Here is a 27,048-nt window from a genome sequence, read left to right as displayed (position 1 = left end):
GTGACGGTGGGGATTTGCTCCCATTCAAACACAAAAGCACTGTTGTTGGGAGATGGAGTTTGGCTCTCATCCATAAGGTGTTCAGTAGAGTTAAGGCATGGAATTGCAGTAGGCCAGTTTAAGTTCACAGTAAATCTTTTTTTTAATGGACCTAACTTTCCCCAAATGGGCATTGCCATGCTGCAGCAAAAAAAAAAGCCCTCCCAGACTGCTGCCATAAAGTTTAAAGCACTTAATTCTCTACAGCAGGGTTTCTCAAACTCGGGTCTGGAGGGCCACTGTCCTGCACAGTTTAGCTCCAACCCTGATCAAACACACCTAGCTGTGAGTTTCCAGTGATCCTGAAGACATTGATTAGCTTGCTCAGGTGTGTTTGATCAGGGTTGGAGCTAAACTGTGCAGGACAGGACCGAGTTTGAGAAACCCTGCTCTAGAATGTCACTGTATGGCGTTAAGATTTATCTTTAATAGAATTAAGTGGCTTTCCCAAACCCCAGTGGAAAAATATACTGGATGGACTTTTTAATGTATTGAAAGGGAATGATGACATTCAAATAAGCTTGACCAGAGGAGAACTGGCCCCACCGACTGAGCCTGGATTCTCCCAAGTTTTTTTTCTCCATTCTGTCACCTGATGGAGTTTTGGTTCCTTGCCACGGTCGCCTCTGGCTTTTAGCTTGCTTAGTTGGGGACACATAATATATAACAATATTATTGATCTTCCTGCATTGATGCCATTATATGAGAACTGAACTGAGCTGGATGATAACATCACTGTTTTCTCCGGAAGTGGCTGTATAGATAAATGAACTAAATTAATAATTTACAACAGAAATGAACCCTCATTGAATTTACTCAAGCTTCTGCTGTACAGCCGAAACAAACTTTGTTGCATTATCACTGTAAAGCTGCTTTGAAACAATCTGTATCATAAAAAGCGCTATATAAATAAAGATGACTTGCCTTGAAAAAAGCAATAATATAATCAAAAACAACATTATTTCAAGGGCTGAAGCTGTTCACACATCATGTTGAAATGTTGTCACCCATTTGATAAATGATCATAAGTGAAGCGCAACATAAGACTTAAAAAAGCCATTAGAATTCAAATTCATCTTGGCAGAGCTGTGAAGTTTCTGCCCCACTGACCTTCGCAACAGCATTTTAATAAAGGGTAGGAGATACTATTTGTGCATATGCGGTCCGTATGCTGAACAAAACAGAATTTCATTTACTATATTTTGTATTAATAAAAATGTGCATCAATGGAAAGTGCAGTGATGGAGAGAGAATGATAAAATGGCCCAGGAGAAAACTAAAATAAGACATCTAGAGAGTAAGAATGAATGAGACCAACTGCTTTGCCTTAGCAAATATGTTTGTATTTATATTTAAATATATCATTTTATTGTAATACTAACTAGTGGCTGACAGATAGGGGACATTTCTTTTTCAGAAAAAACAACAACAAAAAACAGCAGAGAAACACAGAACAACTGAGGGACATACTGTACAGTTCTACACATGCATATGCATCTTAAATTAAACTTTAAAATGCTTATGCATTTTAAATTAAATTAAGTTAAATTTTGCATGTCAAATATCCGTTATCAGTTAAAAAATATCAGTTAAAAAATCCGTAACTGATTGAAAAAGTTGTGTATATCGAGAAGAGAATAGGGCCAATCACTAAACCCTGAGGCACCCCGGAGATTATTTAATGTAATTCTGAGTCTTTGAAGCACCTGCCCATGACTCAATCTAGAGAAGTGCACCATTTTAAAGACAACAGGTTTAGCAAGTCATTTTTTTAATTTACTTTAAAAAATTATTATACACAATTAACTAATTATTGGTTAATCAATGGTGTGAGCATGCATTGTGCCATGACATTAATGATGGCATTAGTTATTATGTCTTATTACCAAATGTGACATGGTAATTTTAGATATATAAGAATGAAATTAGACTTAGTGCTATGGTGGAGATGAAAGACTTCACCTATAGTTAAACTATTTGCATTATACTTTTTTATCAGCTTGCAGACACTGTATTTTTTGCACTATATGCGGATTGTTGTGTTCCCTGGGATAAAAAGAAAATTCATATGGGTTTGGAATAACATGATTATTTTTTTTCAGGCTGAACTTTTATTTTTATTTTCAACAGTCACTAATTTAGACACTAGTCTTTTCTCTTTGAGTTCATCCTCAGTTATTTATGAAACGCTACATTTTCCTACTGCTTCCTACGCTACATGTCCTACTGCTTCTCTAATTTCTGCTGGCGACTCGACTTGCAATTTGTATTCTTGAAGATGAATACGAATAATCAATCTTTATTGTCTATAAACTTTACAAAGACGAGCTCCTCTTCCTTTTTCCCTCTCCATCTATCTCTCACTGTTTCTTTCCCTGCATGTGTGTTTTTTTTTTCCCTGCAGCAGTTTCCCTTAATTGTCACCTGACGATGGAGCGTAGTCACTCTTCGCATGTCAACACATCCTGTAATGGTTTTATGCAGTACCAAATTCCCTTTGGGAGTGGACAAGCTGTGTTTGTCTTTCCAAGTCAGGGGGGAAGAGGGCGATATTGATTTCTGGGTGACCGAGGGAGGGAGTAAAGCACCAGGAAGAACTGTGTCTGATTTGGGAGATAATTTGGAGGTGGTAATTTTCAGGGATGAAACGTGTGTGCACACTGGAGTCACTGAGTGTGTTTTCAAACACTCTTGTGCATGATGTGTGGAGAGATCAGTTTATCTGTCTCAGTGTGTCCACATGATCACGGCAGGAAACAATAGAAGTACAGATGCTGGGGAGCTCTGCCTGGGATTCGGAAGGTTTCCAGAGAAATGTGCGGCTGGTTTAGATCAATGGTGTTGTTGAGCGTCTGGATTAGTAAATGTCGTGATGTGTTTCATTAAGCAGTTCCACTTTGCACCACTGATGGAAGCCCACAGTCTCATGCACTACGAATGCTGAATTAACCAGCAATACATGACCCCTACTATTGTTAGTTTGCCTTGGAATTACCGTGGAATTAACAGACTAAAAATAAAGGTTCCAATAAGAACCAAAATGGTTTTGCAGCCTGATGTCATAGGTGAAACTTTGAAAGTGCCATAAAGAAAATCGAATGCTTTAGATCTGTAGAAAACTCCCAATATAATGGAACTTAGAAAAATGTATTGATTGATTGGTTTATTGGCAACTGATTCTTGATGGATGGTTGGATGTATGCCCTGACTAATTGCTTAATTGACAGGTCATGGGTGGGAGTTTTAGCTGATTTATTTATTTATTGATGTCAGATGGAGTGAGGGCGGATGTTGGAGATTTTGGGTTGATTGATTGGAAGACTGATTGAAGCTTGAAAGAAATAAAGGAATAGCATTATTATGGCCACGTCCCATGACGAGCACAGATGGGACGTGAATTTGCATCTTTTACTCCAAACCATCATACTGTGTGAGATGACACCTCAGGGACCCGCGTGAGCACCAAAACACAGCTCCAATCACGCCACTCTCTCTGTGAGAGCGTTTCTAATCACACGCCTCTATTAACCCACATTTACCTCTTTATTCTCATATGAACAGACCTGCTGATTACAAGCACTATGAGTTTTTTTTTTTTTACTACGGGGTGAGTGTGTATGATGGCATGCTAAACTTCATAATGGCCATGAGGAGATAAGTGTGTATAGAGTCTGAGAGGAAACAGAGCAGTTTTTGAGACTTACATGTTTTGAGAGGTTGGAGCTCTTGGAGTCGACATCATACCTGAAAAACAAGAGAAGGACATATTGAGAAAGGACACACAACCAGAATAACTAGTATTTTATTTGTATAGTCATCAATTCTGTATTTATTGCTTGTGTAATAATAAATTATCTGTTGACCCTGTAGTTCTTTGAACCAACTCATTCCACACAATCAAAGCACATGACCAGCATATCTTTCGACTTTGCCCACCATTTTGGATGAATCTTTGCACTAACCTAACCACAATGCATTCTGGGACTGCTGCCAACCTTTTTAAAATGATGTTTGTGTATAGGCAGCTCTCACAAGGGTATATGGTAATAGTTAAATGCAAAGGGCTGCAGAGTCACATGGCAACAGCTTTGAAATGATTTGGTCTGATATTTATGCATGATTTACCATTTCTTTAAAAATGAGAGTTTTAATCTCTTTGTCATAACTGGGACAGCCAAATCAGATACAAACCCAGCTGTGTGCTAAGCATAATAATTGACGTTCTCTTTCATTTTCAACTAATTTTAAAACCATTTTTTCATATTTTCCTTCATATAACTTTCACTGGTGTATACTGTATGTGTCTTGAGTGTTTGTAAATGTATGAATGAGGTGAATATGTTACATAAGAAGTCCCAAAAGGGACTGATGTTCTATTCAGCTATACATCTTCACATTCATAAATACTGCATGACCCTAGAATGCGAATAAAACCATACATTGACACAGGCTTAACCCTTAACACACACACACACACACACACAACTAGACTGCTTTCAAATTCAAATACACACAATAACACACAACCAGACCTGAAGAAATTGAGATTTGCTCTTTATCTAGGGAACAATTTCTACGCCCTCAAGGGAGCTTCTGGAAGGTGGTAAACTCATCATGGAAGAGAGGGTCTCGTCAGAGGTCTAAGTTGACTTTTTCTTTCGCCTACAGAGTATACAAACCATTCTTTTCTGTAATTTAATTGCTTTACAGAACTGCACGTTTGTTTTGTTTTTTACTAAAATGTAGCAACTTTCTTTTCTGAAATTGTTTTTGGCTGACATAATCAAGGCCATATGGGTGAGAAAAAAATATCATTATTACACGGCTCTGTAGAATACATGATTCTGATTGGTCAATTGTGCCATCCAGCGGTATGTCAACCCCCTTATAACAACCAGTAAAAACTGATAACACAGGCTCATCCGGGTAACTGAAGTCTGCGCTTTACGCTTGCTAAGAATGGTTTTTCCTCGTGGAAGTTTTGCGTTTGGTGAGCTAATAAAATATTAAAACTCAAATCAATATTTTGTGTACAGTTATGTCTTCCAGGTATCACAGACTCACTCTCTCTTATTTCATACAAACGCAGCTGCTGCCATTTTGCGACGATTGTTTTGTACACTGTTGGATTATAAGATAACAAACTATTTAATTTCAAATCAATAACTCTTATCCCCACAATTGTTTACGTGGTGAAATACTGTATAATCCGCTTTGCTGTCATTAATATATGATCAGGTCCTGATCACCCTGGCGGGGTTTATTCTGTGATAACCGGCTGGATGTATTCCTTACATATCCTGCACTTTTCCCCCTTAAATTCCCCCTTAAAAATGTTTCAGTCAGAAATTTTTCACATTATGGAAGTTAATTCATTGCAATTACGGCTTCACATATTTAACACTTTGTAGAACTCTCTTTTGGTTACCGTTCTTGAAAGTGAGCAATACTTTTTCTTGGAAAATCTGTTCAGGCTCAAGTTGGGCTTTAAGTGAAGCACTCTAGGACATCTACATTTGTGGCTTTAAGCCATTACAGTGGTTCTTCTTGCATGTTCCAGTATGTTTGGGGTAATTGTCCTGTAGGCGGATGTACTGAACTCTCTGTCCTCTTGCATACATGCAGCAGGTCTTTGCCTCAGGAGATTCCCATACTTAGCACCATGCATTTTTTTCTATCCTGGAGTTTTCCCAAGACCCTGCCGCAGAGGAACATCCCCAAAGCGTGAAGCTGCCACCACCCTTGTCCACTCTAGCGTGATGTTCTTCTCAGTTTGATGTGCTACTTTAGGAATATGCCAAACTGAGGCCCAAAAGCTCTTCAAAAAATAAATATGCTCTTAACTCAGAATCTTCTCCTTAACTGAGGCTCTCGTAAACCTTTGGGCAATGTAAAGTACCTAAAGTATGTTAAGCTCTATATACCAGCGGATGTTTAGGTGCCAAAAATGGAAACTACTGTCCGCTTACTTGTTTTTGTCCCAAAGTCTTGTTTTCAGTTTGCATATGCAAATGGTCTATACCCTGTAATGATTCTTTATCCTAGGCATGGCGTTTTTTTGGTAGGACGTTCAGTTTTGAATGGGCAGTTCTTCCATGATTTTTCATCTTTTCAAAAATAAACCTCTCTGTATAGCTTTTATTGATTTAAACCTTAGAAATGTTCTCACATTCTTGTCATTATTCATGATCTAATTTCTACTCAGAATGATCTTCAGAATTCCAGCTCCTTGACCTTCAAGGTCTTTTGTATTGCTGGAAATGCACAGGAACTCTCACTGACACAGATCCATGTATTCATATAAATGGACTCAAGCCAAGCAGGTACAGTACGTGACTCGGAGAAGAATGTTTAGTAAAAACCCAATAATCCAAGTTATAATAAAGAGATGAATGCTTGAAAAAAGATGTATTATGTTCTGGTCTTTTCTCAAATTAGTGCACTTTTTCCAACAGTGCCTGGAAATTTCCATCTCAGACTGTCCAAAATGACATTGAAAGGATCCTTGTTCCCAGAAGTCAAATCCAAAGTACCATTCATTAAACAAATAAACAAAATGTGTGACCTAACACTAAGTTCACACCTCTAGAGTCAACTCCAAGGCTTTTAATACGAGTTCTAAAAATCACACCACTCAAGGCAAACATGAGTTATAATGTGACATGAGATGCAGTGTTCCCAGAATATATATATGTATAAATGTGTGTGTGTGTGTGTGTGTATATATATATATATATATATATATAAAACAAACATGATCGCACCATTTAGCAAAAGTCTCTATTAGCTCCCCTTTTATTCTACTTCATTCTGCTATTTAGTAGAAACAATTGATATACGAATTAAAGAGATAAAAAACAACAACAAAAAAAAGTCAAGTTCCACACTCATTAGATCCAAGACCACTAATGAATTCCACTATAAAGACATGAAAATGACAAAATACAAACAGCCACTCTTGTTCCCCTCCACTGAGAAACAAGACCCTTGGAAATAAATTATGTGTGCATACGTAGAGACGCTCAGCATAGCCATTACAGCCGATTGTAGCGTAGTGTGCTGTCTGCCCACACACACAACAGACCCTGAAGGGAACGACACAAACAGCTTCCCATTTACACACTCTGACTAAACCGCATTATGCTTCTCTCTCCGAACACTATTTATAGCACCACATGCACTGATGGGAATCTGTCAGTCTAACGTACACAAACATGCACGTAGGATTCAAACAGTCAGCACTGAAACATGACACATTTATCACAAACTGCATTGCTAATGCTAGAATTTGCTCAGATGAAGTAAGATCAAAATGTATACAGAGCAACAGGTTGGTTGCATTGTCGGATCTTCTATATATTTATATATTTATTTATTTATTTTTATTATCATTGAAGAAATTGTTGCCACCCTTGATGTTGTGATGCTAAGGTTGTGCGGGTGTAAGGCGTTGCTATGTTGATACTAGGTTCTGACTTATTTTTAACCAAGTTGCCACAGTGTTCTAGATGGTTGTGTTTTGTCAGTTAGCTACGCAGTTTCTGGTAAGTGGTTTCTAGATCGTCGTGTTCTGGGTAGTTGCTAAGGTGTTGCTATGTAGTTGCTAGGGAGTGCAGGGCTTTTGGTACAGCATTGTGTTCTAGGTGCCTGCTAAGGAGTTCTGGGTGGTTGCTAAGGTGTTGCTAGTGAGTGCTAGGTCAATGCTAGAGCGTTGTGTTCTGGGTGGCTTCTAGGGAGTTCCTGGTGGTTGCCAAGGTGTTGCTATGGAGTTGCTAGTGAATGCTGGGTGGTTGCTAGATAATTGTTAGGTGGTTGCTATAGTGTTAGGGTGGTTGCTAGGGCGTTCTAGGTGGTTGCTAAGGCGTCGCTAGTGAGTGCTGAGTGGATGCTAGAGCGTTGTGTTCTGGGTGGCTGCTAGGGAGTTCCTGGTGGTTGCCAAGGTGTTGCTATACAATTGCTATTGCGTGTTGGGTGGTTGCTAAAGCATTGGGTTCTGGGTGGCTGGTAGGGAGTTCTGAGTGGTTGCTAAGGCATTGCTATGAAATTGCTATAATGCTGAGTATTGCTAGAGAATTGTTAGGTGGTTGCTATAGTGTTCTTGGTTGCTGACTGATAGGGAGTTCTGAGAGATTGGTAAAGCATTGCTATGGTAGTGAGTGCTGGGTGGTTGCTATGGTGTTAGAGGGGGTTGCTAGGGTAGTGTTTCTCAACTCCCAGAAAGATTTAGATGAGAAACATTGTGTCTAGAGTGTTTCTAGATGGTTGATAGTGTGTTCTGGGTTGCTGAGTGAGCTCAGAGTGGTTGCTAAGGCATTGCTCTGCAATTACTAGTACTGGGTGGTTGCTAAAGTGTTGCTAGGTGGTTGCTACAGTGTAACAGGTGGTTGCTAGAGTATTTCTAGATGGTTAATTGTGCATTCTGGCTGGCTGTAACTGAGTTCTAAGGGTTGCTAATGCATTGCTATGTATTTGATAGCAAGCTCTGGGTGGTTGATAGAGTGTGGCTAGGTGGTTGCTATGGTGTAAGGGGTGGTTGTTAGGTTGTTTCTAGATGGTTGATGATATGTTCTGGTTGGCTGTTAGGAAGTTCGGAGTGATTGCTAAGGAGTTACTATGCAGTTGCTAGTGAGCATTGGATGGTTTCTAGAGTGCTGCTAAGTGGTTGCTGTGCTTATACACAGAAATGTAATAGCACACTCTTCTTCAACAAGCTTCATGATTTCCTACACAGTTTTAAGCATTATACATGAAGCCCAAACGCTGTGGGGCGAATGATGTGCCAGAGTGTAACACTCAGTGTCAGGAGTTTGTATAAATCTACCCTAAATATTCCCAGAAGTCATGCTTGCTCAAGAAGGAATACAGTGTTGGTTCCAAAATCAATGATGGGAGACTTTGAGCTGGGCTTTAATTAGATTACGGTCTTATGAGGGGAGTTCACGCGTGCCTGTTTCTCATTACGGAGAAAGAACAGCATTATTAAAGCACAGACAACATGAATCATTCTCTTCTGCCCTGTCACAGCACAATGGAGAGATAAAGACATAAAGAGAGAAAGAAAAAAGAGGACAAGAAAAGCAACAAATATTGAAGGATCTCTGAATCATAAAATATCTCTAGGGTTACATATAGCTCTACCTCATATATATCTATTTATCATCTATCTGCCTCTTCTATTCATTTGTGGGGCTCAATCCCCCTTGTTGTCATGGTGACGTGCCATGTCATCCTCATCATTGGTGCTTTGGTTTCGCTATCGTCTCGGAGGCACTGCCCACGCGACCTCGTGACCCCCTCTCATGTCTGCTGCAGATTTACAGACCCAGTATGACAGGCCGTCGAGCGGGGACACCGATCCACAGCGACAAAACACACACACTCTGCCTACAGACATACACACTCATGCTGAAGCCTAAAGACACACAAACAAATTCCTCACACACACTTGGGCCAACGGATACAGAATGACTCATATCTGTTCTAAAATACAACCATAAATGCCTAAATACACACATACAAACACATTTAGACAGGCACAAAACTATAACAAATATTAGCGCATACACACATACACAAAGCTGAAATGTATACTACAACACCCTTTGGAAAGATCCAAGATTTGGACATACATCCAAAATTATTTATTGTAATTAAGGATGCAATGATCCTGATTTAAAACAAAATTTAAGATAAAAAAAATCTTAATTGAAATAAAGCTGAAATAAAAATAAAATATATATTTTAAAAACATTTTTAAAAAATCCTGCCTTGGCAACTAACTGAAATAAAATAAGATTACTTTGAAGCACTAAAATTAAACTGAAAATATAAACTGAAATAAGAATTAAATAAAGCTAAATATAAATATTTAAAAAACTAATAAAATGAAAAGAACGTAACAAAATAACAAAAACTTAAATTAAAATTAAAATAAAGACTAATTCAAAATATTAATAAATAATAGTATAATATTATTATATTACTAACCCTAACCCTTTATAAAAAAAAAATATACTCTTATTAGTATAAAAACTATTATAAAACTCTAAAATGAGTCATTTTAAACTCAGCAAGTGAATTTATGCATCACAAAACTATAATGTACAGTATGAAAACTAGGTATTAATTTTAGGATTGGTTAATATTACATTTAACAAGTCGACACTAAATGCTTATACAGCATGTATGCTTATACAGCAAATCAGCAAATGTGTTAGTGAGCTATAATTCTTATTTCTGGTTTATCTGTTAGGGTCGCAGGCTGCTCTCTTGACTGTACAGAATGTGTGACTCATGAGAAGGGGTTTTAGTTGTGACATCTGCTTATAGAAGTGCACAAAACATACACTGACAGTTCTCTTATGGTTGGGTTTACAGTAGCTGACACATCTGTCGTTAAAAGTGTCACTCCAGTGTTTGATGTACTGAGATGTCATGCCTAATAATAGTGTGAATATGAAATTTTACAATTTAAGTTCTCGTCCAAGTTGAAGTTTAATATATTCACCAATAAGACAGGTTTAATAAATGTTTATGTATCCTACTTATTAATTTGCACCAAACCTTCTTGTTCAAAACTAATTAGTGACTGAAGATGTGGGCTGGTGAAAAATCTGAATTCGTTGACATTTTAAATACATAAAAAAAAAAAAAAAAGGATAACACGAAAGGGTGTCCTCCAGTTTTTTCCTTCTCAATCATGAAACTATTTTAATTAATGTCTTTTCAATTACATAACACATATCACATTCTATAAGCAAATATAAAAATAAGCCACTAAATTAAGAAACTAATCAACAAATCGTTTCTACATAAACTTTACACCTCCCCATGGTCTTATTTGGAAAAAAAAAACACACACAGTGGAAAAGTAACATATGTTTCTTGGGATATCAAGAAAATAAAGAAATAAAATCTGCCGTGAGAGGCAATTCCATTCATTACCATATTTGTAAAGCTTTGTACTGTCAGCTAAGTTTGGTGAATTGGCTAATACATAGAACGCAAGGTATAAATACACAGGGACTAACAAGCTAACTAATGAGGTGATTGACAATGCACAGGTGATAGACATGACTAATTTGACCAATCATGGAACACTAGGGCCGTTTCTCAATATGCGTTCTTGTCTGTACTTGTGTTCTTGTTGACTTGTGAAACGTCATAAGTCGCTGCCCAAGAACTGTTCCAATTAAAAGTTCACATCTAGCCAAGTCCAGTTCAAATCCCCGGATGTGCTCTTGATCCGCCCCTTTAACCGAGGATGCATCGAGAGGTGACTTGTGCGGACTTGAGACAGCCAGGTATCCCAGAATGCATCTCACACCAACCAGCAAGCGTCAATAGCAGAGGGGAAAACCCGCGTAATTTAAAAATACTGCTGTAATTGTGTCACGAAATATAACGTTAGTTTTAAGAGTATTTCAGGCGAGAATGTCGTTATTTAAAGCTCAAATCTTTGGTTTATTTATAAAGATAGCACCTATTTGAAAATTTGAGGATCTGACGTTTTCGGAGTTGTGAGATCCAGGCGATCACTGGACGCTCGGCGCTCACGTACCCCGCCGAGAACAGCCTTTCCTCGGCTAGTCCTTCTGACGTTTGCCGCTGACTCGGATGTCTCTAGTCTAGTGGTTTAACATGAGATATAAATCGTCTATACGGGCGATTAATCTAACGGGCGATTTTTTTTTTTTTTTTTTTTTTTTTGTCTCAATCTATAATTTGTTCCCTGGCGAAACGTTTTGGCTGAGGGCAAAGTGAAGTTTCATAGCTTTATATATTTAGTCTATTTAACTTTAACGTTGTAGCCTAGAGAGCTGACTTCTGTTTGACTGAATCGTTTGCTTTATTATTGTATAGCTTCTTATACCTTTTAGGCTACTTATACTTTTATAATGGCTATTATTGTTCATTAAAACTGACATTTAACAAAAAGGGTTATGTCATTTTATTTTATATATTTAAAACATATAAAATATTTTATTTATTTATTTATTTTATTATACATGTCGCCTACATTCTCTTCACTGTATGTACATATATAATAAAACAAAATGACACAACCCTGTCTCTTTTCGCTAAATGTCAGTTTTAATGATCAATATTATAATGTTTTTTATGTATCATATTTTTTAAATGAAAACAAAAAGAGTCAGGGTTGTGTTTTATATTTCGTATATATGCAGTGAAGATAATCAATTGCATTGCCTGAACCACATTTGTGTGGATTTTTTTTTTTTTTATGAAAATGAAAAGAGGCAGAGTGGTGTTTTATAACATATTTTGTTTTTATTGTAGCCTAAATATACATAAAGAGATAACCGGAGTAGCCAGAGCGAGCTGAGTGACGCTATCAAGAACGCCGCTGTTCCATTTGCAGAATTATTGGACTTGCGTCCTCCCGTCCTCGGGAGTTCGTTCTCCTGAGTCGAACTTGTCAAGTACAAAGGTCCGAAGTTTGCGTACTTGGTATTGAGAAAAGGCTTAGGTCACGGGACTGAACCAAAAACACAATGAAGGGGGGAAACACAGATCATACATGTAACAAAAGTAGTGGACAAAAGTGATGTCTGGAATGGATATTTGTTTTTAAGGACCTTAAAAGTTCGATTTAACCATCAAAATATGAGGAAACTATTTTATATATTTTTTTTAAATATTTTAAATATGGGAGAAGAATAAAATACTAAACTTGGTTAAGGTATTTATCTGACAAAATTATTGGCAAAAAAGGCAAACTACAGCTACAGGTTTTTTTTTTTTTTTTTTTTTTTTTTTTACTATGAAAAATGACTACATACATTATAAGTTATTAATATTTTGCTGGTTTTCTCATGTTTTTGCATGTGTTCATACTTTCTTTGCATGGCAGCCTGGCCAAAACATATCCACTCAATTTGGCACAAATAATCAATCAATTGACTCAACTATAACTGCACAACTATGCAAAATGCAAACAAAATAACACATTTTCAATAATATTTGAATAAACGGTGAACATGTCAATTTTTGTAGGCCAGACATTAGCTTTGGTTGCATTTACAGTAGTGGCCAAAAGTGAAGGAATATCTATTGATACTTACAGATCAAACCTTATGTTCTGTCTTTCTTCAAAGAAGTAGTCCAATACGAATTTGCGCACAAAATCCGGGTTCAAAGTGTTATCGATAACTTCCGTCCGCCCAAACTGAAAGACAAAGGAAGGTCAATTGAAACGATTTACATTAACATATTTTTATTTTAATCCACCCTCTTAAAAACGTATTTTTTTCTCACAATCTTGAGGTAGCCTTCATTTTAATAGTGTGATTTCTAGACCTGGAAAAGTCATGTAAATTAATAAAAACTTTAAGCGCCATGGGCATTTTTGTAATGAATACACATTTTAGCAGTTACACTGTCACAGTCACTCAGTTTGGAGTTTTTCCCTGCCTTGTTTTGTTGTCATGGTTTCTGATTTGAGTCGTAATCACTGTCGGCTGTTTGTATTTAAGTTCCCTTGTTTCTGTTCATTGCTGTCGAATGTCGTCTATGTGTTTCACTACTCTTACTCTGTGTATTACCCTGTGGATTTATTAAAGACTGCCTAATTATCTTCATCTTCGAGTTCATGTGTATTATACCAGCACAATCCGTGGCATATGTCAAGCTCTAAAATATTGTGCCAAACGCGTATGTTATCAAATAAAAAACAGATGGAGTGGCTGATTCAGTACATATTTTAAACTAGTTCTACAGTCACATTTATTGCTATTTGGCAATTTTTTACAGGTGAAATCCAGTCATTTCAATAGGATTCCTCACGATCAGGATCTTCCCAAGAAAGTGACTTCTGTGTGAACTGTGATTCATGCATCTCTACACTAATATCTATACAATCAACCGGTTTCGCCCTTGAAATTTCACTAATTTGACCACACCTTCATTAATTATCATTAACCAAGTGTATATGAAAATTTTGTAAAGTTTGTTGAATCCTCTTTTATTATTTCTAAGCTTTCTTTTCTTTATCGCAGCAATCAGCAGGACTTTATTTGTACGTTCTAAGTGCAAATACAAGTTTTCAATGTTTACTACATACCAGGCATGGCGCCAGGATTCCAGTTTTGGATGGGCCAGACCAATTGTGGGTGGGCCTTAAATTAAAAACGAAATCACTGTTTAACCTAATAAAAATGACTGACTAATATACTGTTATATTATCTGTGTTTACATAAGTGATTTTAATAGCTTGATGCTCTTTAAATATTTTGTTGCATTGTAAAAAGTTTCGGTGCATAGGACGGACCTTTCCGCGATCGCTCTCCTTGGTTCTGACCAAAGAAGAGCGCTTTGGAATCTCCATTACGCATACCTGGCTATGCTTTAGCGCATCTCTCTATAGACCTAAGGCCTATAGACTGTAAAAGTGGTCAGGAATCTAATATTTCCCCAAAACATAGTTTAGTTCTGCTCGTATAACATGAGGCTGAATATTTCACAATTATGTTTAATTGTTTTAAGTTCTCAACAATACAGATCAACAACACTGCCCGACAGTTTCGATCAAATCCGGTCATAAGTGGCAATAGACCTGTCTGACTATTTCATACTACATTAACTTCTTTCGATTTCATTAACAACAAACTGAGCTTGGCTTATTATACAGAGAAGATGCATTAAAATGTAGCCTATAGGCTACTACAAGATAATAACTAATATACAGTGGGTACGGAAAGTATTCAGACCCCCTTACATTTTTCACTCTTTGTTATATTGCAGCCATTTGCTAAAATAATTTAAGTTCATTTTTTTTCCTCATGCACACACAGCACCCCACATTGACAGAAAAACACAGAATTGTTGACATTTTTGCACATTTATTAAAAAAGAAAAACTGAAATATCACATGGTCCTAAGTATTCAGACCCTTTGCTCAGTATTTAGTAGAAGCACCCTTTTGATCTAATACAGCCATGAGTCTATTTGGGAAAGATGCAACAAGTTTTTCACACCTGGATTTGGGTATCCTCTGCCATTCCTCCTTGCAGATCCTCTCCAGTTCTGTCAGGTTGGATGGTAAACGTTGGTGGACAGCCATTTTCAGGTCTCTCCAGAGATGCCCAATTGGGTTTAAGTTAGGGCTCTGGCTGGGCCATTCAAGAACAGTCACGGAGTTGTTGTGAAGCCACTCCTTCGTTATTTTAGCTGTGTGCTTAGGGTCATTGTCTTGTTGGAAGGTGAACCTTCAGCCCAGTCTGAGGTCCAGAGCACTCTGGAGAAGGTTTTCGTCCAGGATATCCCTGTACTTGGCCGCATTCATCTTTCCCTCGATTGCAACCAGTCGTCCTGTCCCTGCAGCTGAAAAACACCCCCTCAGCATGATGCTGCCACCACCATGCTTCACTGTTGAGACTGTATTGGACACGTGATGAGCAGTGCCTGGTTTTCTCCACACATACCGCTTAGAATTAAGGCCAAAAAGTTCTATCTTGGTCTCATCAGACCAGAGAATCTTATTTATCACCATCTTGGAGTCCTTCAGGTGTGCTTTCATGTGTCTTGCACTGAGGAGAGGCTTCCGTCGGGCCACTCTGCCATAAAGCCCCGACTGGTGGATGACTGCAGTGATGGTTGACTTACTACAACTTTCTCCCATCTCCCGACTGCATCTCTGGAGCTCAGCCACAGTGATCTTTGGGTTCTTCTTTACCTCTCTCACCAAGGCTCTTCTCCCCCGATAGCTCAGTTTGGCCGGACGGCCAGCTCTAGGAAGGGTTCTGGTCGTCCCAAACGTCTTCCATTTAAGGATTATGGAGGCCACTGTACTCTTAGGAACCTTAAGTGCAGCAGACATTTTTTTGTAACCTTGGCCAGATCTGTGCCTTGCCACAATTCTGTCTCTGAGCTCTTCAGGCTTTGACCTCATGATTCTCATTTGCTCTGACATGCACTGTGAGCTGTAAGGTCTTATATAGACAGGTGTGTGGCTTTCCTAATCAAGTCCAATCAGTATAATCAAACACAGCTGGACTCAAATGAAGGTGTAGAACCATCTCAAGGATGATCAGAAGAAATGGACAGCACCTGAGCTAAATATATGAGTGTCACAGGAAAGGGTCTGAATACTTAGGACCATGTGATATTTCAGTTTTTCTTTTTTAATAAATGTGCAAAAATGTCAACAATTCTGTGTTTTTCTGTCAATGTGGGGTGCTGTGTGTACAATAATGAGGAAAAAAAATTAACTTAAATGATTTTAGCAAATGGCTGCAATATAACAAAGAGTGAAAAATTGAATGGGGTCTGAATACTTTCCGTACCCACTGTAATAGGCTACCGCCAATTCACAGTCATCCACGAAGATTAACAGCTACATCCGATCCCGAACCTCACTGTCTGCTGAACTTGTGCAGAAACATCAAAATAGACATAACCAGCTTTTTAAATTGTTTTGAAAACTCGACTGGTGCTAGGTGACGTCACCTCGCCCCATAGGACCCACAACGAGCTGTATTTAAATACTTTGTTTATAATAGGGAGGACGTCTTAAGCTATGAAACTTTGAAAACTAAACATTTAGACTATTTTAGCACAACTTATGAGCTTATTTGCCGATTTTTAATGATTCTTGACAAAATTAAAATATCTAAAACATTTTTTTTTTTTTTTTTTTTTTTGGGTGGGCCTGTAGAAAAGTCAATAACACCGTGCCTTCTACATACACCTCCTACTTTCTTGCTACCTTCAACACCGTTCATATGGCGGTCAAAGAGGCACATGACAGCATTGAGAGGCGCGTTAAAGCCTCGACAGGAATCATGTAAAAGGGACTTAACGTTTTAATTAGCCGACTTGAAAAGTGGGCTGGAGTTGTCTTGATACAAGCGTGGGCGAGAATGTTATTACATCTCCTGAGTGGCTTATCATATTTCACCAGCTAGTGATTGAAGTTAATAAATACACAGTCCTCTTAATGGGGCTTTAGAAAGCCTGATGTTTCCTGTTATTAGCTGGGAAGGCAAAAATATAAAGAACTGATCGACACAGAAAGCCAAAAATAATTGAGATTATTACCCTGAGAATATTCCAACCCCACATTTACATGTATGAATATTTATGCGACCAAGGGTCTGCCAAGGCCCTTCAAGGGGTCAACACGACTAAGCCAGATTGTTTCGCTCACCTCTCTCCACTCTTTGTTGCCAATGGCTTGGGTGTACAGCACACAGACTGCGGAGAGAAAAAGAGATTGGGTTACACAAAGGCAGAGAATTTTTCAAATGCCAGAAGACCTTTGACATTCTTAACTCAGATGTGTAGTGTGTAATCTTCTGGTCTACTGTATTTGAAGAGAAACAGCTTAGATCCAGAGTGGGGGAATGCGATGAGATAAAAATCTCACTGGATGAGCTACAAAGCTGCCATTTTCAACTCACCCTCATGTCGTTCTAAACCTGTATTACTTTCTTTAAAAAAAATACGATATTTTGAAGAATGTTGGTAATCAAGCAGTTTTAGTGCCCATTGACTTCCACTGTATGAAAAAAGCCATTTTTCTAAATATCTTTTTGTTTTTCACAGAATAGCCTTTTTGAATGTATCGAGGGTGAGTAAATTATGATAAAATCTTTAGTAAATTTACTAAAAACTAAATAGCAGAGGGTCTATTTACATCAAGTGCCAACAGGTCGCCTTGAGGCTATTTAGACTAACTTCGCCTATAATTGTCTGATTGAGCCAGATAAAATTATAAATAAAGTAGAGCAAGGCGGGTAGTGTTAGTGTTTGACGCGACCGACCCAAGTTTCTGAAACTCATTCTTCTGACTTTTCCCATCGGATATTAGCTCAGAGAGCTGTTTATTTTAAATACAATGAAGAAAATATTCGAAAAGTGGAAGAAAAAAATGCCTAATGGCTACTTAATAGAGAAAATAAAGCATTTAGTGGCTATTTAATTGGCCTATTATTGGAATTGGATGTGGTGTCCTCATAAAAAAACAACAAAAAAAAAACACATTTGTACCAGATTTCATGTGCAAATTCATGCATACAGTGAATGAGACCCAATGTCCTAGAGCTGTGGGTAGAGAAAAATGGCTACAGAATGTCCATGTGTGTGTGTGTGTGTTTGTTTTTGCAATCCAGAAACGTAAAGCCTAAGGCAACACTACTGAAAAATGCATTTTTCATTTCTTATAACTGAGTGTGTGTACATTTTTCTATGTGTGTCATGGTTAATGGTAACGCTAAGAGACTCGGCCAACAGTACTCAGCATAATTAAGATGGGGGCTCAGCACAAGTGCCCACTTGCATGAATGCAATGACCCTGTCAGCTGGCCAGGAAGACCTGCCGTCTATTCAGTCCAGCCGATCATGAACAGAACCAGTAAGAAAACAAATGGCAATAACATGAAAATAAAAAGACACTTACAAAAGGTCAAGCATAGCTACAGCAATGCATGAAAGCGAAACAGGTGGAATAGTGGACAAACAAATCTGAAAGAAAAGAGAAAGCAGGCAAGAAAAAAATGAAGCAGGACAGTAAGACAAGTACAAGCATTAGAAGTATGGAAATCAATACATATAATGAACATAATAACAGGGTGATTGAAAGGAGAGCTGCTCACTGTTCCTGTTTCCTGTTCACACATACACATGGCACAAAAGGAAACGTTCAGGAGATGTTCAGCACTCATTGTTCTAGTTATTGTTCTCTGATCAATAAATACAGAGTGTTTTCAAAGATTTGATGTCAGATTTGAGTGAATATAGTAATAAAGAGTCCTACAGTATATAGGAATGTAGCAAATTAATGGGTGAATGAATAAGTGAGTAAGAAAGTCAAAGAAATAAATGAAAAAGTGAGTGAGAAGAAATGTGAGAAAAAGATACGAAAAAGTTTGTGAATGAGAGAGATAGAGAATAATTAAATCCCCCGGGAGCGCAATTTATAGATTATCATGACAGAATATGCTAATCAATGACTAGAAGATAACTACACATAAGCTACATAAATTCATCAACTAACCATTCAGAAATGTCCTGTTGCATTCTACATGTTGTCACTTTTTTTTTTTAATTCTCTCCATCATTGTCTGACTCCGGTTTGAACATAAAAGGCTAAAAGTTTGTGAAATGTTCAGTGCATGTCTGTGTGAGGTAAAAGGACACAAGCTCTTGAAGCTCCGCCTACTGTGTAGGGAGCAGCAGCTCATTTGCATTTAAAGGGACAGATACAAAAACGTGTTTTTGCTCACCCTCAAAAAGTGACAACTTTAACATGCTATATAAAAATATATGTGGGGTATTTTGAGCTAAAACTTCACATTCACACTCTGGGAACATCAAAGACTTGTGAAAAGGGCATTATACCACCCCTTTAAGGGAATGAATGAATGAATGAATGAATGAATGAATGAATGAATGAATGAATGAATGAATGAATGAATGAATGAATGAATGAATGAATGAATGAATGAATGAATGAATGAATGAAAAGTTTAAGTAATTAATATGTTACTGTGTGAATGAGTGAGCGAATGAATTAAGTAAGCAGTCTGCAGTGCGCTTTCAGAAACCCTTCATCTTCCCCAGATCCACCTGTATAGATCTAGCCTGGTAATACCAGACTCTGCTACTTCACTTTGCTTCGTAGAGAGAGTCTGGAGTTCCGTAATAGAAAAACGTTTTCTTTACCGCCTGGGGGCGCTAGTCTAAAGCTTAAAATCATTGGTTACCCGTAAGCCAATCACATAACGTTTGGTTATGGCGTGTGTTATGCGCATGCTCAGCCGCATCTAACTTCCACTGTAAACACATGTATGATGCGAAAACAAAACCATCGAGCCAAATACCGGAGTGAACATGGCTGTGAACGACTTTTGCAGATTATGTGAAGTAAATCTACACTGTTAAAAAAATCTGTAGAAATTACAGTATTATTGGCAGCTACTTGCCAGTAACTTACTGTAGATTTAAATTGATGTTATTTACTGGCAACAGTTTGTTCAAAGTTAAATGAACATTAAACATTAACAAGTCTTTATCTTTACAGAATAAAACTAAAATAACAGCCTCATGCAAAGCATTCTGGGAACCAAAATCTGAAGGAAAAAAACAGAAAAAGGTTGATGAAGATTTCTGGTTCCCAGAATGCTTTGCATTAGGTTGTTATTTGCTAGTTTTATTCTGTAAAGACAAAGACTTGTTAATGTTTAATGTTCATTTAACTTTGAGCAAACTGTTGCCAGTAAATAACATCGATTTAAATCTACAGTAAGTTACTGGCAAACAGCTGCAAAACTACAGCAAATTTTTTACAGTGTACGCATCCACGGTACAATCAGCGTCTACGTCACGGCTCTCAGCCCGCCCTCTGTTCGTTGATTGGCCGGCTGTTTTAAGGCCGGAGGAAAACGGAAAGCTATGACGCGGTCTCAGACTGAGTACAGAAGCGAAATGAAATTGAGCGGAAGTACTAAGTCTGACATAGTCAGGCTAGTATAGATCTGCTACGTTTTTTATTTTTTATTTTTATTTTTTTTATGTTACTGTATATGTGCAGCAGCAGCATGTCTTTCATGCTCACAGCAATGTCTGTGAATGTATTGATAGTAGCAAGTCTCGGGACTTGCTCTGCAGCAACCGCGTAGCAGATCTATTCCACCAAGACCAAATACATTAACATTTCCATATCCATTACCATGTCAATCTCTCCGAGAGTTGTCATGACAGAACTATTAAAACAGCTCACTACATCCAGCTCGGAAGCTAAGCAGGGTCGGGACTGGTTAGTACTTGGATGGGAGAAAAAAGAAAGAAAAAAGTGTCTCTGAGTTTCTTCAAAAAGCCTGAAAGAGTCTCTGAGTTTCTTCAAAAAGCCCATTTTTGGCAGCTTACGGCCATACCTCCTTGAGCGTGCCCGATCTCGTCTGATCTCAGAAGCTAAGCAGGGTCGGGCCTGGTTAGTTCTTGGATGGGAGACCGCCTGGGAATTCCAGGTTCTGTAAGCTTTTTAGTTTACTTCACTAATGTTCTAACCCTTTAAATAGCTTGTTTTTGGCAGCAGACACAATATTGTCAATTTTTACTGTTTTTGCTCTATTTTGTCAACAAAAATAGTTCCAAACTAAGCAGAAACATTGCGTTTCCCAGCAACTCAGTGTTTTGTCTTTTGAAAGATTCACCGTTTTTGAATGAATCAGGTGAGTCAATGATTCAGTGACCCATTCAATGACCCATGACCCATTCAGTTGACCCTAGCTTCTTTCATGAATGAATCAAGCGGTTTGAATGAATCGATTGAATGAATATTACATGTGCAGCAGTCTTACATGCTCACAGTAAATAATCTGTAATTTAACTTTTTATTCATATTTAAAAAAGGACTGTGATTTCTTTTAACTTGAGCACCTTCCCCCCAAAATGGCTGTTTACAGCCCTGAATTCCTGTGATTGCAAAGCTGAAAGTCTTCAGTATCATACGATCCTTCAGAAATCATTGTAATATGCTGATTTGGTTGTGAAGAAACATTTATTATTATCAACGTTTAAAACAGTTGTCCTACTTTAAATCATTTATTTTGTGGAAAGAGGGAAAGAGAAAATCCAGTAATATATATATATATATATATTTTTTTTTTTTTCAGGATTCTTGGATGAATAGAAAGGTTCAAAAGAACAACATTTAATTGAAATAGAAAACTTTTGTAACATTATAAATGTTCTTTCTTTCTTTCTTGAATGGCAGTGTATACATGAATGAGTGAGTGTTAGGATAAATATGTTTGCATCTTCTTTTCTATCTTATCATTTATTGTACACCCTGTTAGTCACATGCTCATAAGACATGTGCTAGTCATTATCCATAAGGAGCAATGTTGCATATGATATAACTATGAATGCTATTTGTCTCTCTATGGATTCTTTCAGCTCAGCTGACAGTCTCCTTTCTTTTCTTTTCTATATGGATCTGTAATTAGAGAAAATAACTGACAAATATCATTGATAAGGTTGTGCTGAAACCTCAATGCTGTTGGAATATGGATATGATCAGTGGTGTAGTCTAGTTTTTTGTAGTGAGTATACTCTAATATAACACCCCCAGCTCCCCCCCGCCGCCGCATACTCACCCAGCCCAGGGCGTCACCCCATAAGCACCACCACACTCACTAATGCATACGGTATGCATCGACATGTAATTGAGAGCATTATGAAATACTAAGTGTTATCAACTTATTTATTTGTTATATGAATATGGTCCCTGAAGCACAGGTTTTATCAGTTGACAATTATCAACAATTTAAAAAAAAAACATTATAGGCACAAATACAAATTTACTTTTAGAAATGGTGTTTTTGAAAAAAATGTTATTTTAAAATACATTTTACTGTGCAATTCCTTTCTAATTAATTTGAGTTAGACCGAACTTTTATTTTGGTGGGTTGTAGACATTTGAGTTTCTGTGAGTTTTAATAAACTATTATTATTATTATTATTATTATTATTATTATTATTATTATTAGGCCTGAAGTATACTCTGTGCAATAGTAATATATTTCTGTTATAATTTCTTCAAGTTATACAGAACTTTTATTTTGACAGGTTGTCGTAAAGACATAACAGTTTCTGTGTGTATATGAAACGAATGAATGACGATAGTTTTATCAAATGAAATGGTGAAATTCTCATCAAGTGACTCTCATAGCAGCTCTGCGATGAAAGTGCACATGTGTAGCTTACATCATGTCTCAATACAGTGAAACGCTGAAAACACCACGAGCGTGAGTCACGCGTGCTTCTGTGTGTGTGTGTGTGTGTAGTGGAGGAGCACACACTGAGCGCTCATTCCCAGTGACGCGTAGAACAATTGCAGTCTCTTTTAGCTTTAATATTCATAGACACTAGTCCATATCGAGATTTGATTCATTGTACAGCAGCTACTTTTGATTTATTCATTCAAAAATAGCCTAATTCCGTGACGGTCTGCTTTATATATCAAGTTCCATTTGTGACTGGATTCCGCGATTCGATCCGTCGCTTCGCAAACACAGACGGGGTGAATTTATGAATGAAAGTGTGAAAGTTCTGACACAAACCGAAGTTGATACGTATCCTCACGCTTTTTTTAAGTGGGTATACGCAAATCCTTGGCCTTTTCTAGTGGGTATACGGCGTATACCTGCGTATCACGTAGACTACACCACTGGATATGATGACCTTCATATGAAGTTGTTCATGTGGTTTTGAATGTGATTTAGACTAAATGTGTTCATACAATTCTAATTAGGAGAAGTATTTGAGAGTAGGCCATTAAAAAAATAAAAATCATTAAACATAACAGGAAAAACCGATTATGAAATCTTTTGAAACACCCATAGTAGGTTAACAACATTAAGTATCATCCTTTAGACAGCTCTCTTCGCCTGTACTTTTGAGTTTGGATTACTCTTATATTGTGGCATTTAGATTTTCTCTTCAGAGGGACTTTGTGGAGTTGAAGGCAAATGTTACAATAATCAGTGCCGCCCACGGTGTGTCTATATCTGAGGCCCGTGCCAAATTCAGATCTGAAACTTCACACAATCAGTGCGAGAGAACGCAAACAGAAAGCAGTGAGTCATGCGATTGTGTAAGCTTTCAGATTGTGTAGAAAGTCCCCCTCTTAACAAGGCTGAGAGCAGTTGGTCGTACTGCCGTACACAGGGTCATAGTAAATCATGGCAGAATCTTTAAGTTGGATTGGCATATTTCACAGTACAGTATGCATTTGTGCAACAATTATAAAAAGGGACAAGAAAGACATTCTTACTTGGATCTGATTTGGAAAACGTGTCTCTGTCGAGCAGGTTTCTGTAAAAGGAAATAAACATGAACAATTATAATTATGCAAGACAAACTGGAACACACATTCCTGTGTGCGTTTGGTATGTGTGTGTGTGTGTGTGTGTGAAGTATTGAAGAGTAAAGAGTAGTTTTGTGTAGGAAAGGCCATATGTAATTGTAACTTTTTTTTTTTTTACATTCATAACTCACAGACTACCACACATCTACCTGCTACTTCTTCGTAAGAAATATTTATATTTGGTAAAAGTGTTCTATTAATAGATTTAAAATGAGAAAGACTAAATCATACAATTGAACATACTTTGTAATACAAAATTATTACACACACAAAAAAAAGTGTACCTAATTGCACATATCTGTCACGCACAGTCTAGATGATGATGAAAGAGTTAAAACAGGCTTAAATAAAGAAAAGATTTATTGATAAATCAAACTCAAACAATCCACAAGCTGAAAAGCTAGGAAACAGCATGTTGTTTCATGTTCAGCATGAAACAACACCAGACAATGAATTGAATGAAATGAGGAACTTAAAGGGATAGTTCACCCAAAAATTAAAATTCTGTCAGTAATCACTCACCCTCATGTTGTTCCAACCGCGTAAGACCTTCGTTCATCTTCGGAACACAAATTAAGATAGTTTTGATGAAATCTGAGCCTTGTCTCACTCCTCCAAACTTGCTGGCCCAGAAAAGTTATTAAAGAGATCGTTAATATAGTCCAAGTGACTACAGTGGCTCAATCTTAAGTATATCAAGCGACGAGAATACTTTTTGTGCGCAAAAACAAACAAAAATAACGACTTTATTCCACTATTCATTTCCTTTACTCTGGGCCTCATAGTGTTTTTGCGCTGCGCGTCTGTGTTGCACGTCATCACGCATCACACACATGACCAGCGTCGGCCAATAGTGAGCCTACGTGGTGACGTGTAACACAGACGCGCTACGCAAAAACACTACGCGAACCAACTAGAGGTCGAGAGAGAAGGAAATGAATAGTGGAATAAAGTCGTTATTTTTGTTTGTTTTTGCGCACAAAAAGTATTCTCGTCGCTTGATATACTTAAGATTGAGCCACTGGAGTCACTTGGACTATATTAACGATCTCTTTAATAACTTTTCTGGGCCAGCAAGTTTCGGTCACATAGAAGCCTATGGAGGAGTGAAACATGGCTCAGATTTCATCAAAAATATCTTAATTTGTGTTCCGAAGATGAACGAAGGTCTTATGCGGTTGGAACAACATGAGGGTGAGTAATTACTGACATAATTTTCATTTTTGGGTGAACTATCCCTTTAAATACACATGGTGATTGAACTCAATGACGAACAGGTGTCAACTAATTAATCAAAAACCATGGTAACAAACGAAGAGCGGGAAACTCGAACAAAGGAAAACAGGTAACTGGAAAAAAAAACTAACTAAGGGTACGTTTACACGACAACGATATGCTTAAAACGGAGAAGTTTTTCCTTTGAGTCTTCCCCGTACAGACAACACCATAGTCAAAACAATCCCCATTCACACAGATCCGCGAAAACGACTAAAAACGCTGTATTCTGCTGCCATGCCTTTAGATGGCGATGAAACACTATAGATTGAACACTTAGGCCCTGTTTACACGAGAACGGTCGCGGGTGAAAACGTAAAAATGTGCCTTTCGTTTAGACGGAGACGGCGTTTTTGGGGCTTAAAACGCAAAAAAGTGAAACCACCCTCCAGAGTGGAAATCTTAAAAACGCTCCACCGTCGCGTTCCCGTCTAAAGGCCCTTGCACACTTAGTCCGAAATTATCGCATGCGTTTTTTCGCTTTCGTGATTCGGTGGCTCTGAATTGTAAAAACACCATTCAAAATGCTTGCTACGGATGCGAAAAACGCAGAAAGTCGAACCTGATTCGATTTGTTTTTTTTGACGGACGAAAGTTTCGGAGGCAGTGTACTAGCGTGATTGACATAACGTGAGGTCGTATTTATTTTTGAACGTGCGAAAATTTCGGACGCGAATTTCGGTCTCAGTGTGCAAGGGCCTTAAAGGGTAAAAACGCAAAAGTCTGCTAGACAGTGAAGGCACCGATTTGCTCACGATCTGCTTCACATTGCCACCTAGCTGCCTGGAGTGCATACTACATCGAATTTCACACACTTTTGCGTCACCATATGCACGCATATCCCCCCCCAAGTGATAACGCAACGCCACTTTTGCGTTTTCTCTTCAGATCGTTTCCGTGTAAACATAGCCTTAATGCGCATGTGCATGACGTCATCGTCTACAGAGATTAGCATTTTTGTTGTCTACATGGAGACAGTTTTCAAAAACTTGCACTTTGAATCCTGTTTTCAAAAGTTTGTGTTTCCAGGCACCGATTATTAATACTTGCTTGTATTTGATACTCATATTTTTAGCTGTCAGGAATAACATCTGTTAGGGTTAAGATGTGAAATAAATAAATAAACTCAACGAGGCTTAATTTAATCAAAAATACAATAAAAACATTAATAATGAAATATGTTTTTCTATTTTTCCAATGCTATTTAAATGTATTTTCAGCAGGGTCTAGTGTCAGTGTCATCAATACTTTTAAACTTCAAATCTTCTTAACTGAGCATACACTGAACAAGTGTCATCACAACAGCTTGTTCATGATTGAAGAATAAAATAAATTAGAGCATAACAATTTCCGTTCTGTTCTACCTGACCCCAGTCTCTCTTCCAGAGTCACTTTAATAGCAAATACAATGTGTGTCTTGACCCTCACAAGCTAATTACGAAGTACTAACGAAAAGTGACAACCATAGAACACCAGGTTAACTGCAGAAAGATCCACCACAAAATTCACAATAAGACCAAGCGCATGTATAATGACATCACAGCCATGACCTCATTAACATGTGACCACCCCTATTTACTTATGCAGTATTCATGAGCTTGGCCTAGGGTCTATAGTAAACCATTGCTAAAGGTAATTTACATATAGAAGCCTTAAAGGTACAGTATCACGTTTAGAGAGGCTAGGAAAATGGCACAAAATCTTGACTAGCATTATAAGTGGACAGACATATATAAACGGTGCAGAATATGGATATTTTAAGGTAGACGTTCAAGGTAAACTTGGCAGGTGCAGCAGGGAAGAGTTGAAGTTCCGCATCTGGGCTTTAGTAACTGTGCATTAGC

General features: G+C 37.7%; 1 protein-coding gene across 1 annotated transcript in view; it reads right to left on the bottom strand.

Annotated features, from left to right (window-relative positions):
* LOC311288843 (copine-8) overlaps positions 1–27,048 on the bottom strand; it is a 120,349-nt gene that overhangs the window by 55,352 nt on the left and 37,949 nt on the right. The window contains exons 2-5 of the mRNA XM_084406442.1: positions 23,837–23,877; positions 17,207–17,253; positions 13,125–13,228; positions 3,744–3,783 (exon numbers count right to left, since the gene is read on the bottom strand). Coding sequence (XP_084262568.1) covers positions 3,744–3,783; positions 13,125–13,228; positions 17,207–17,253; positions 23,837–23,877 — 232 coding nt within the window. The remainder of the gene's footprint in view (positions 1–3,743; positions 3,784–13,124; positions 13,229–17,206; positions 17,254–23,836; positions 23,878–27,048) is intronic.

This window comes from Rutilus rutilus (genome assembly GCF_951802725.1).
Source record: "Rutilus rutilus genome assembly, chromosome: 4".
Taxonomy (NCBI): Eukaryota; Metazoa; Chordata; class Actinopteri; order Cypriniformes; family Leuciscidae; genus Rutilus; species Rutilus rutilus.
Note: the sequence above shows the minus strand (reverse complement) of the source record. Positions and strands in the feature narration are given on the sequence as shown.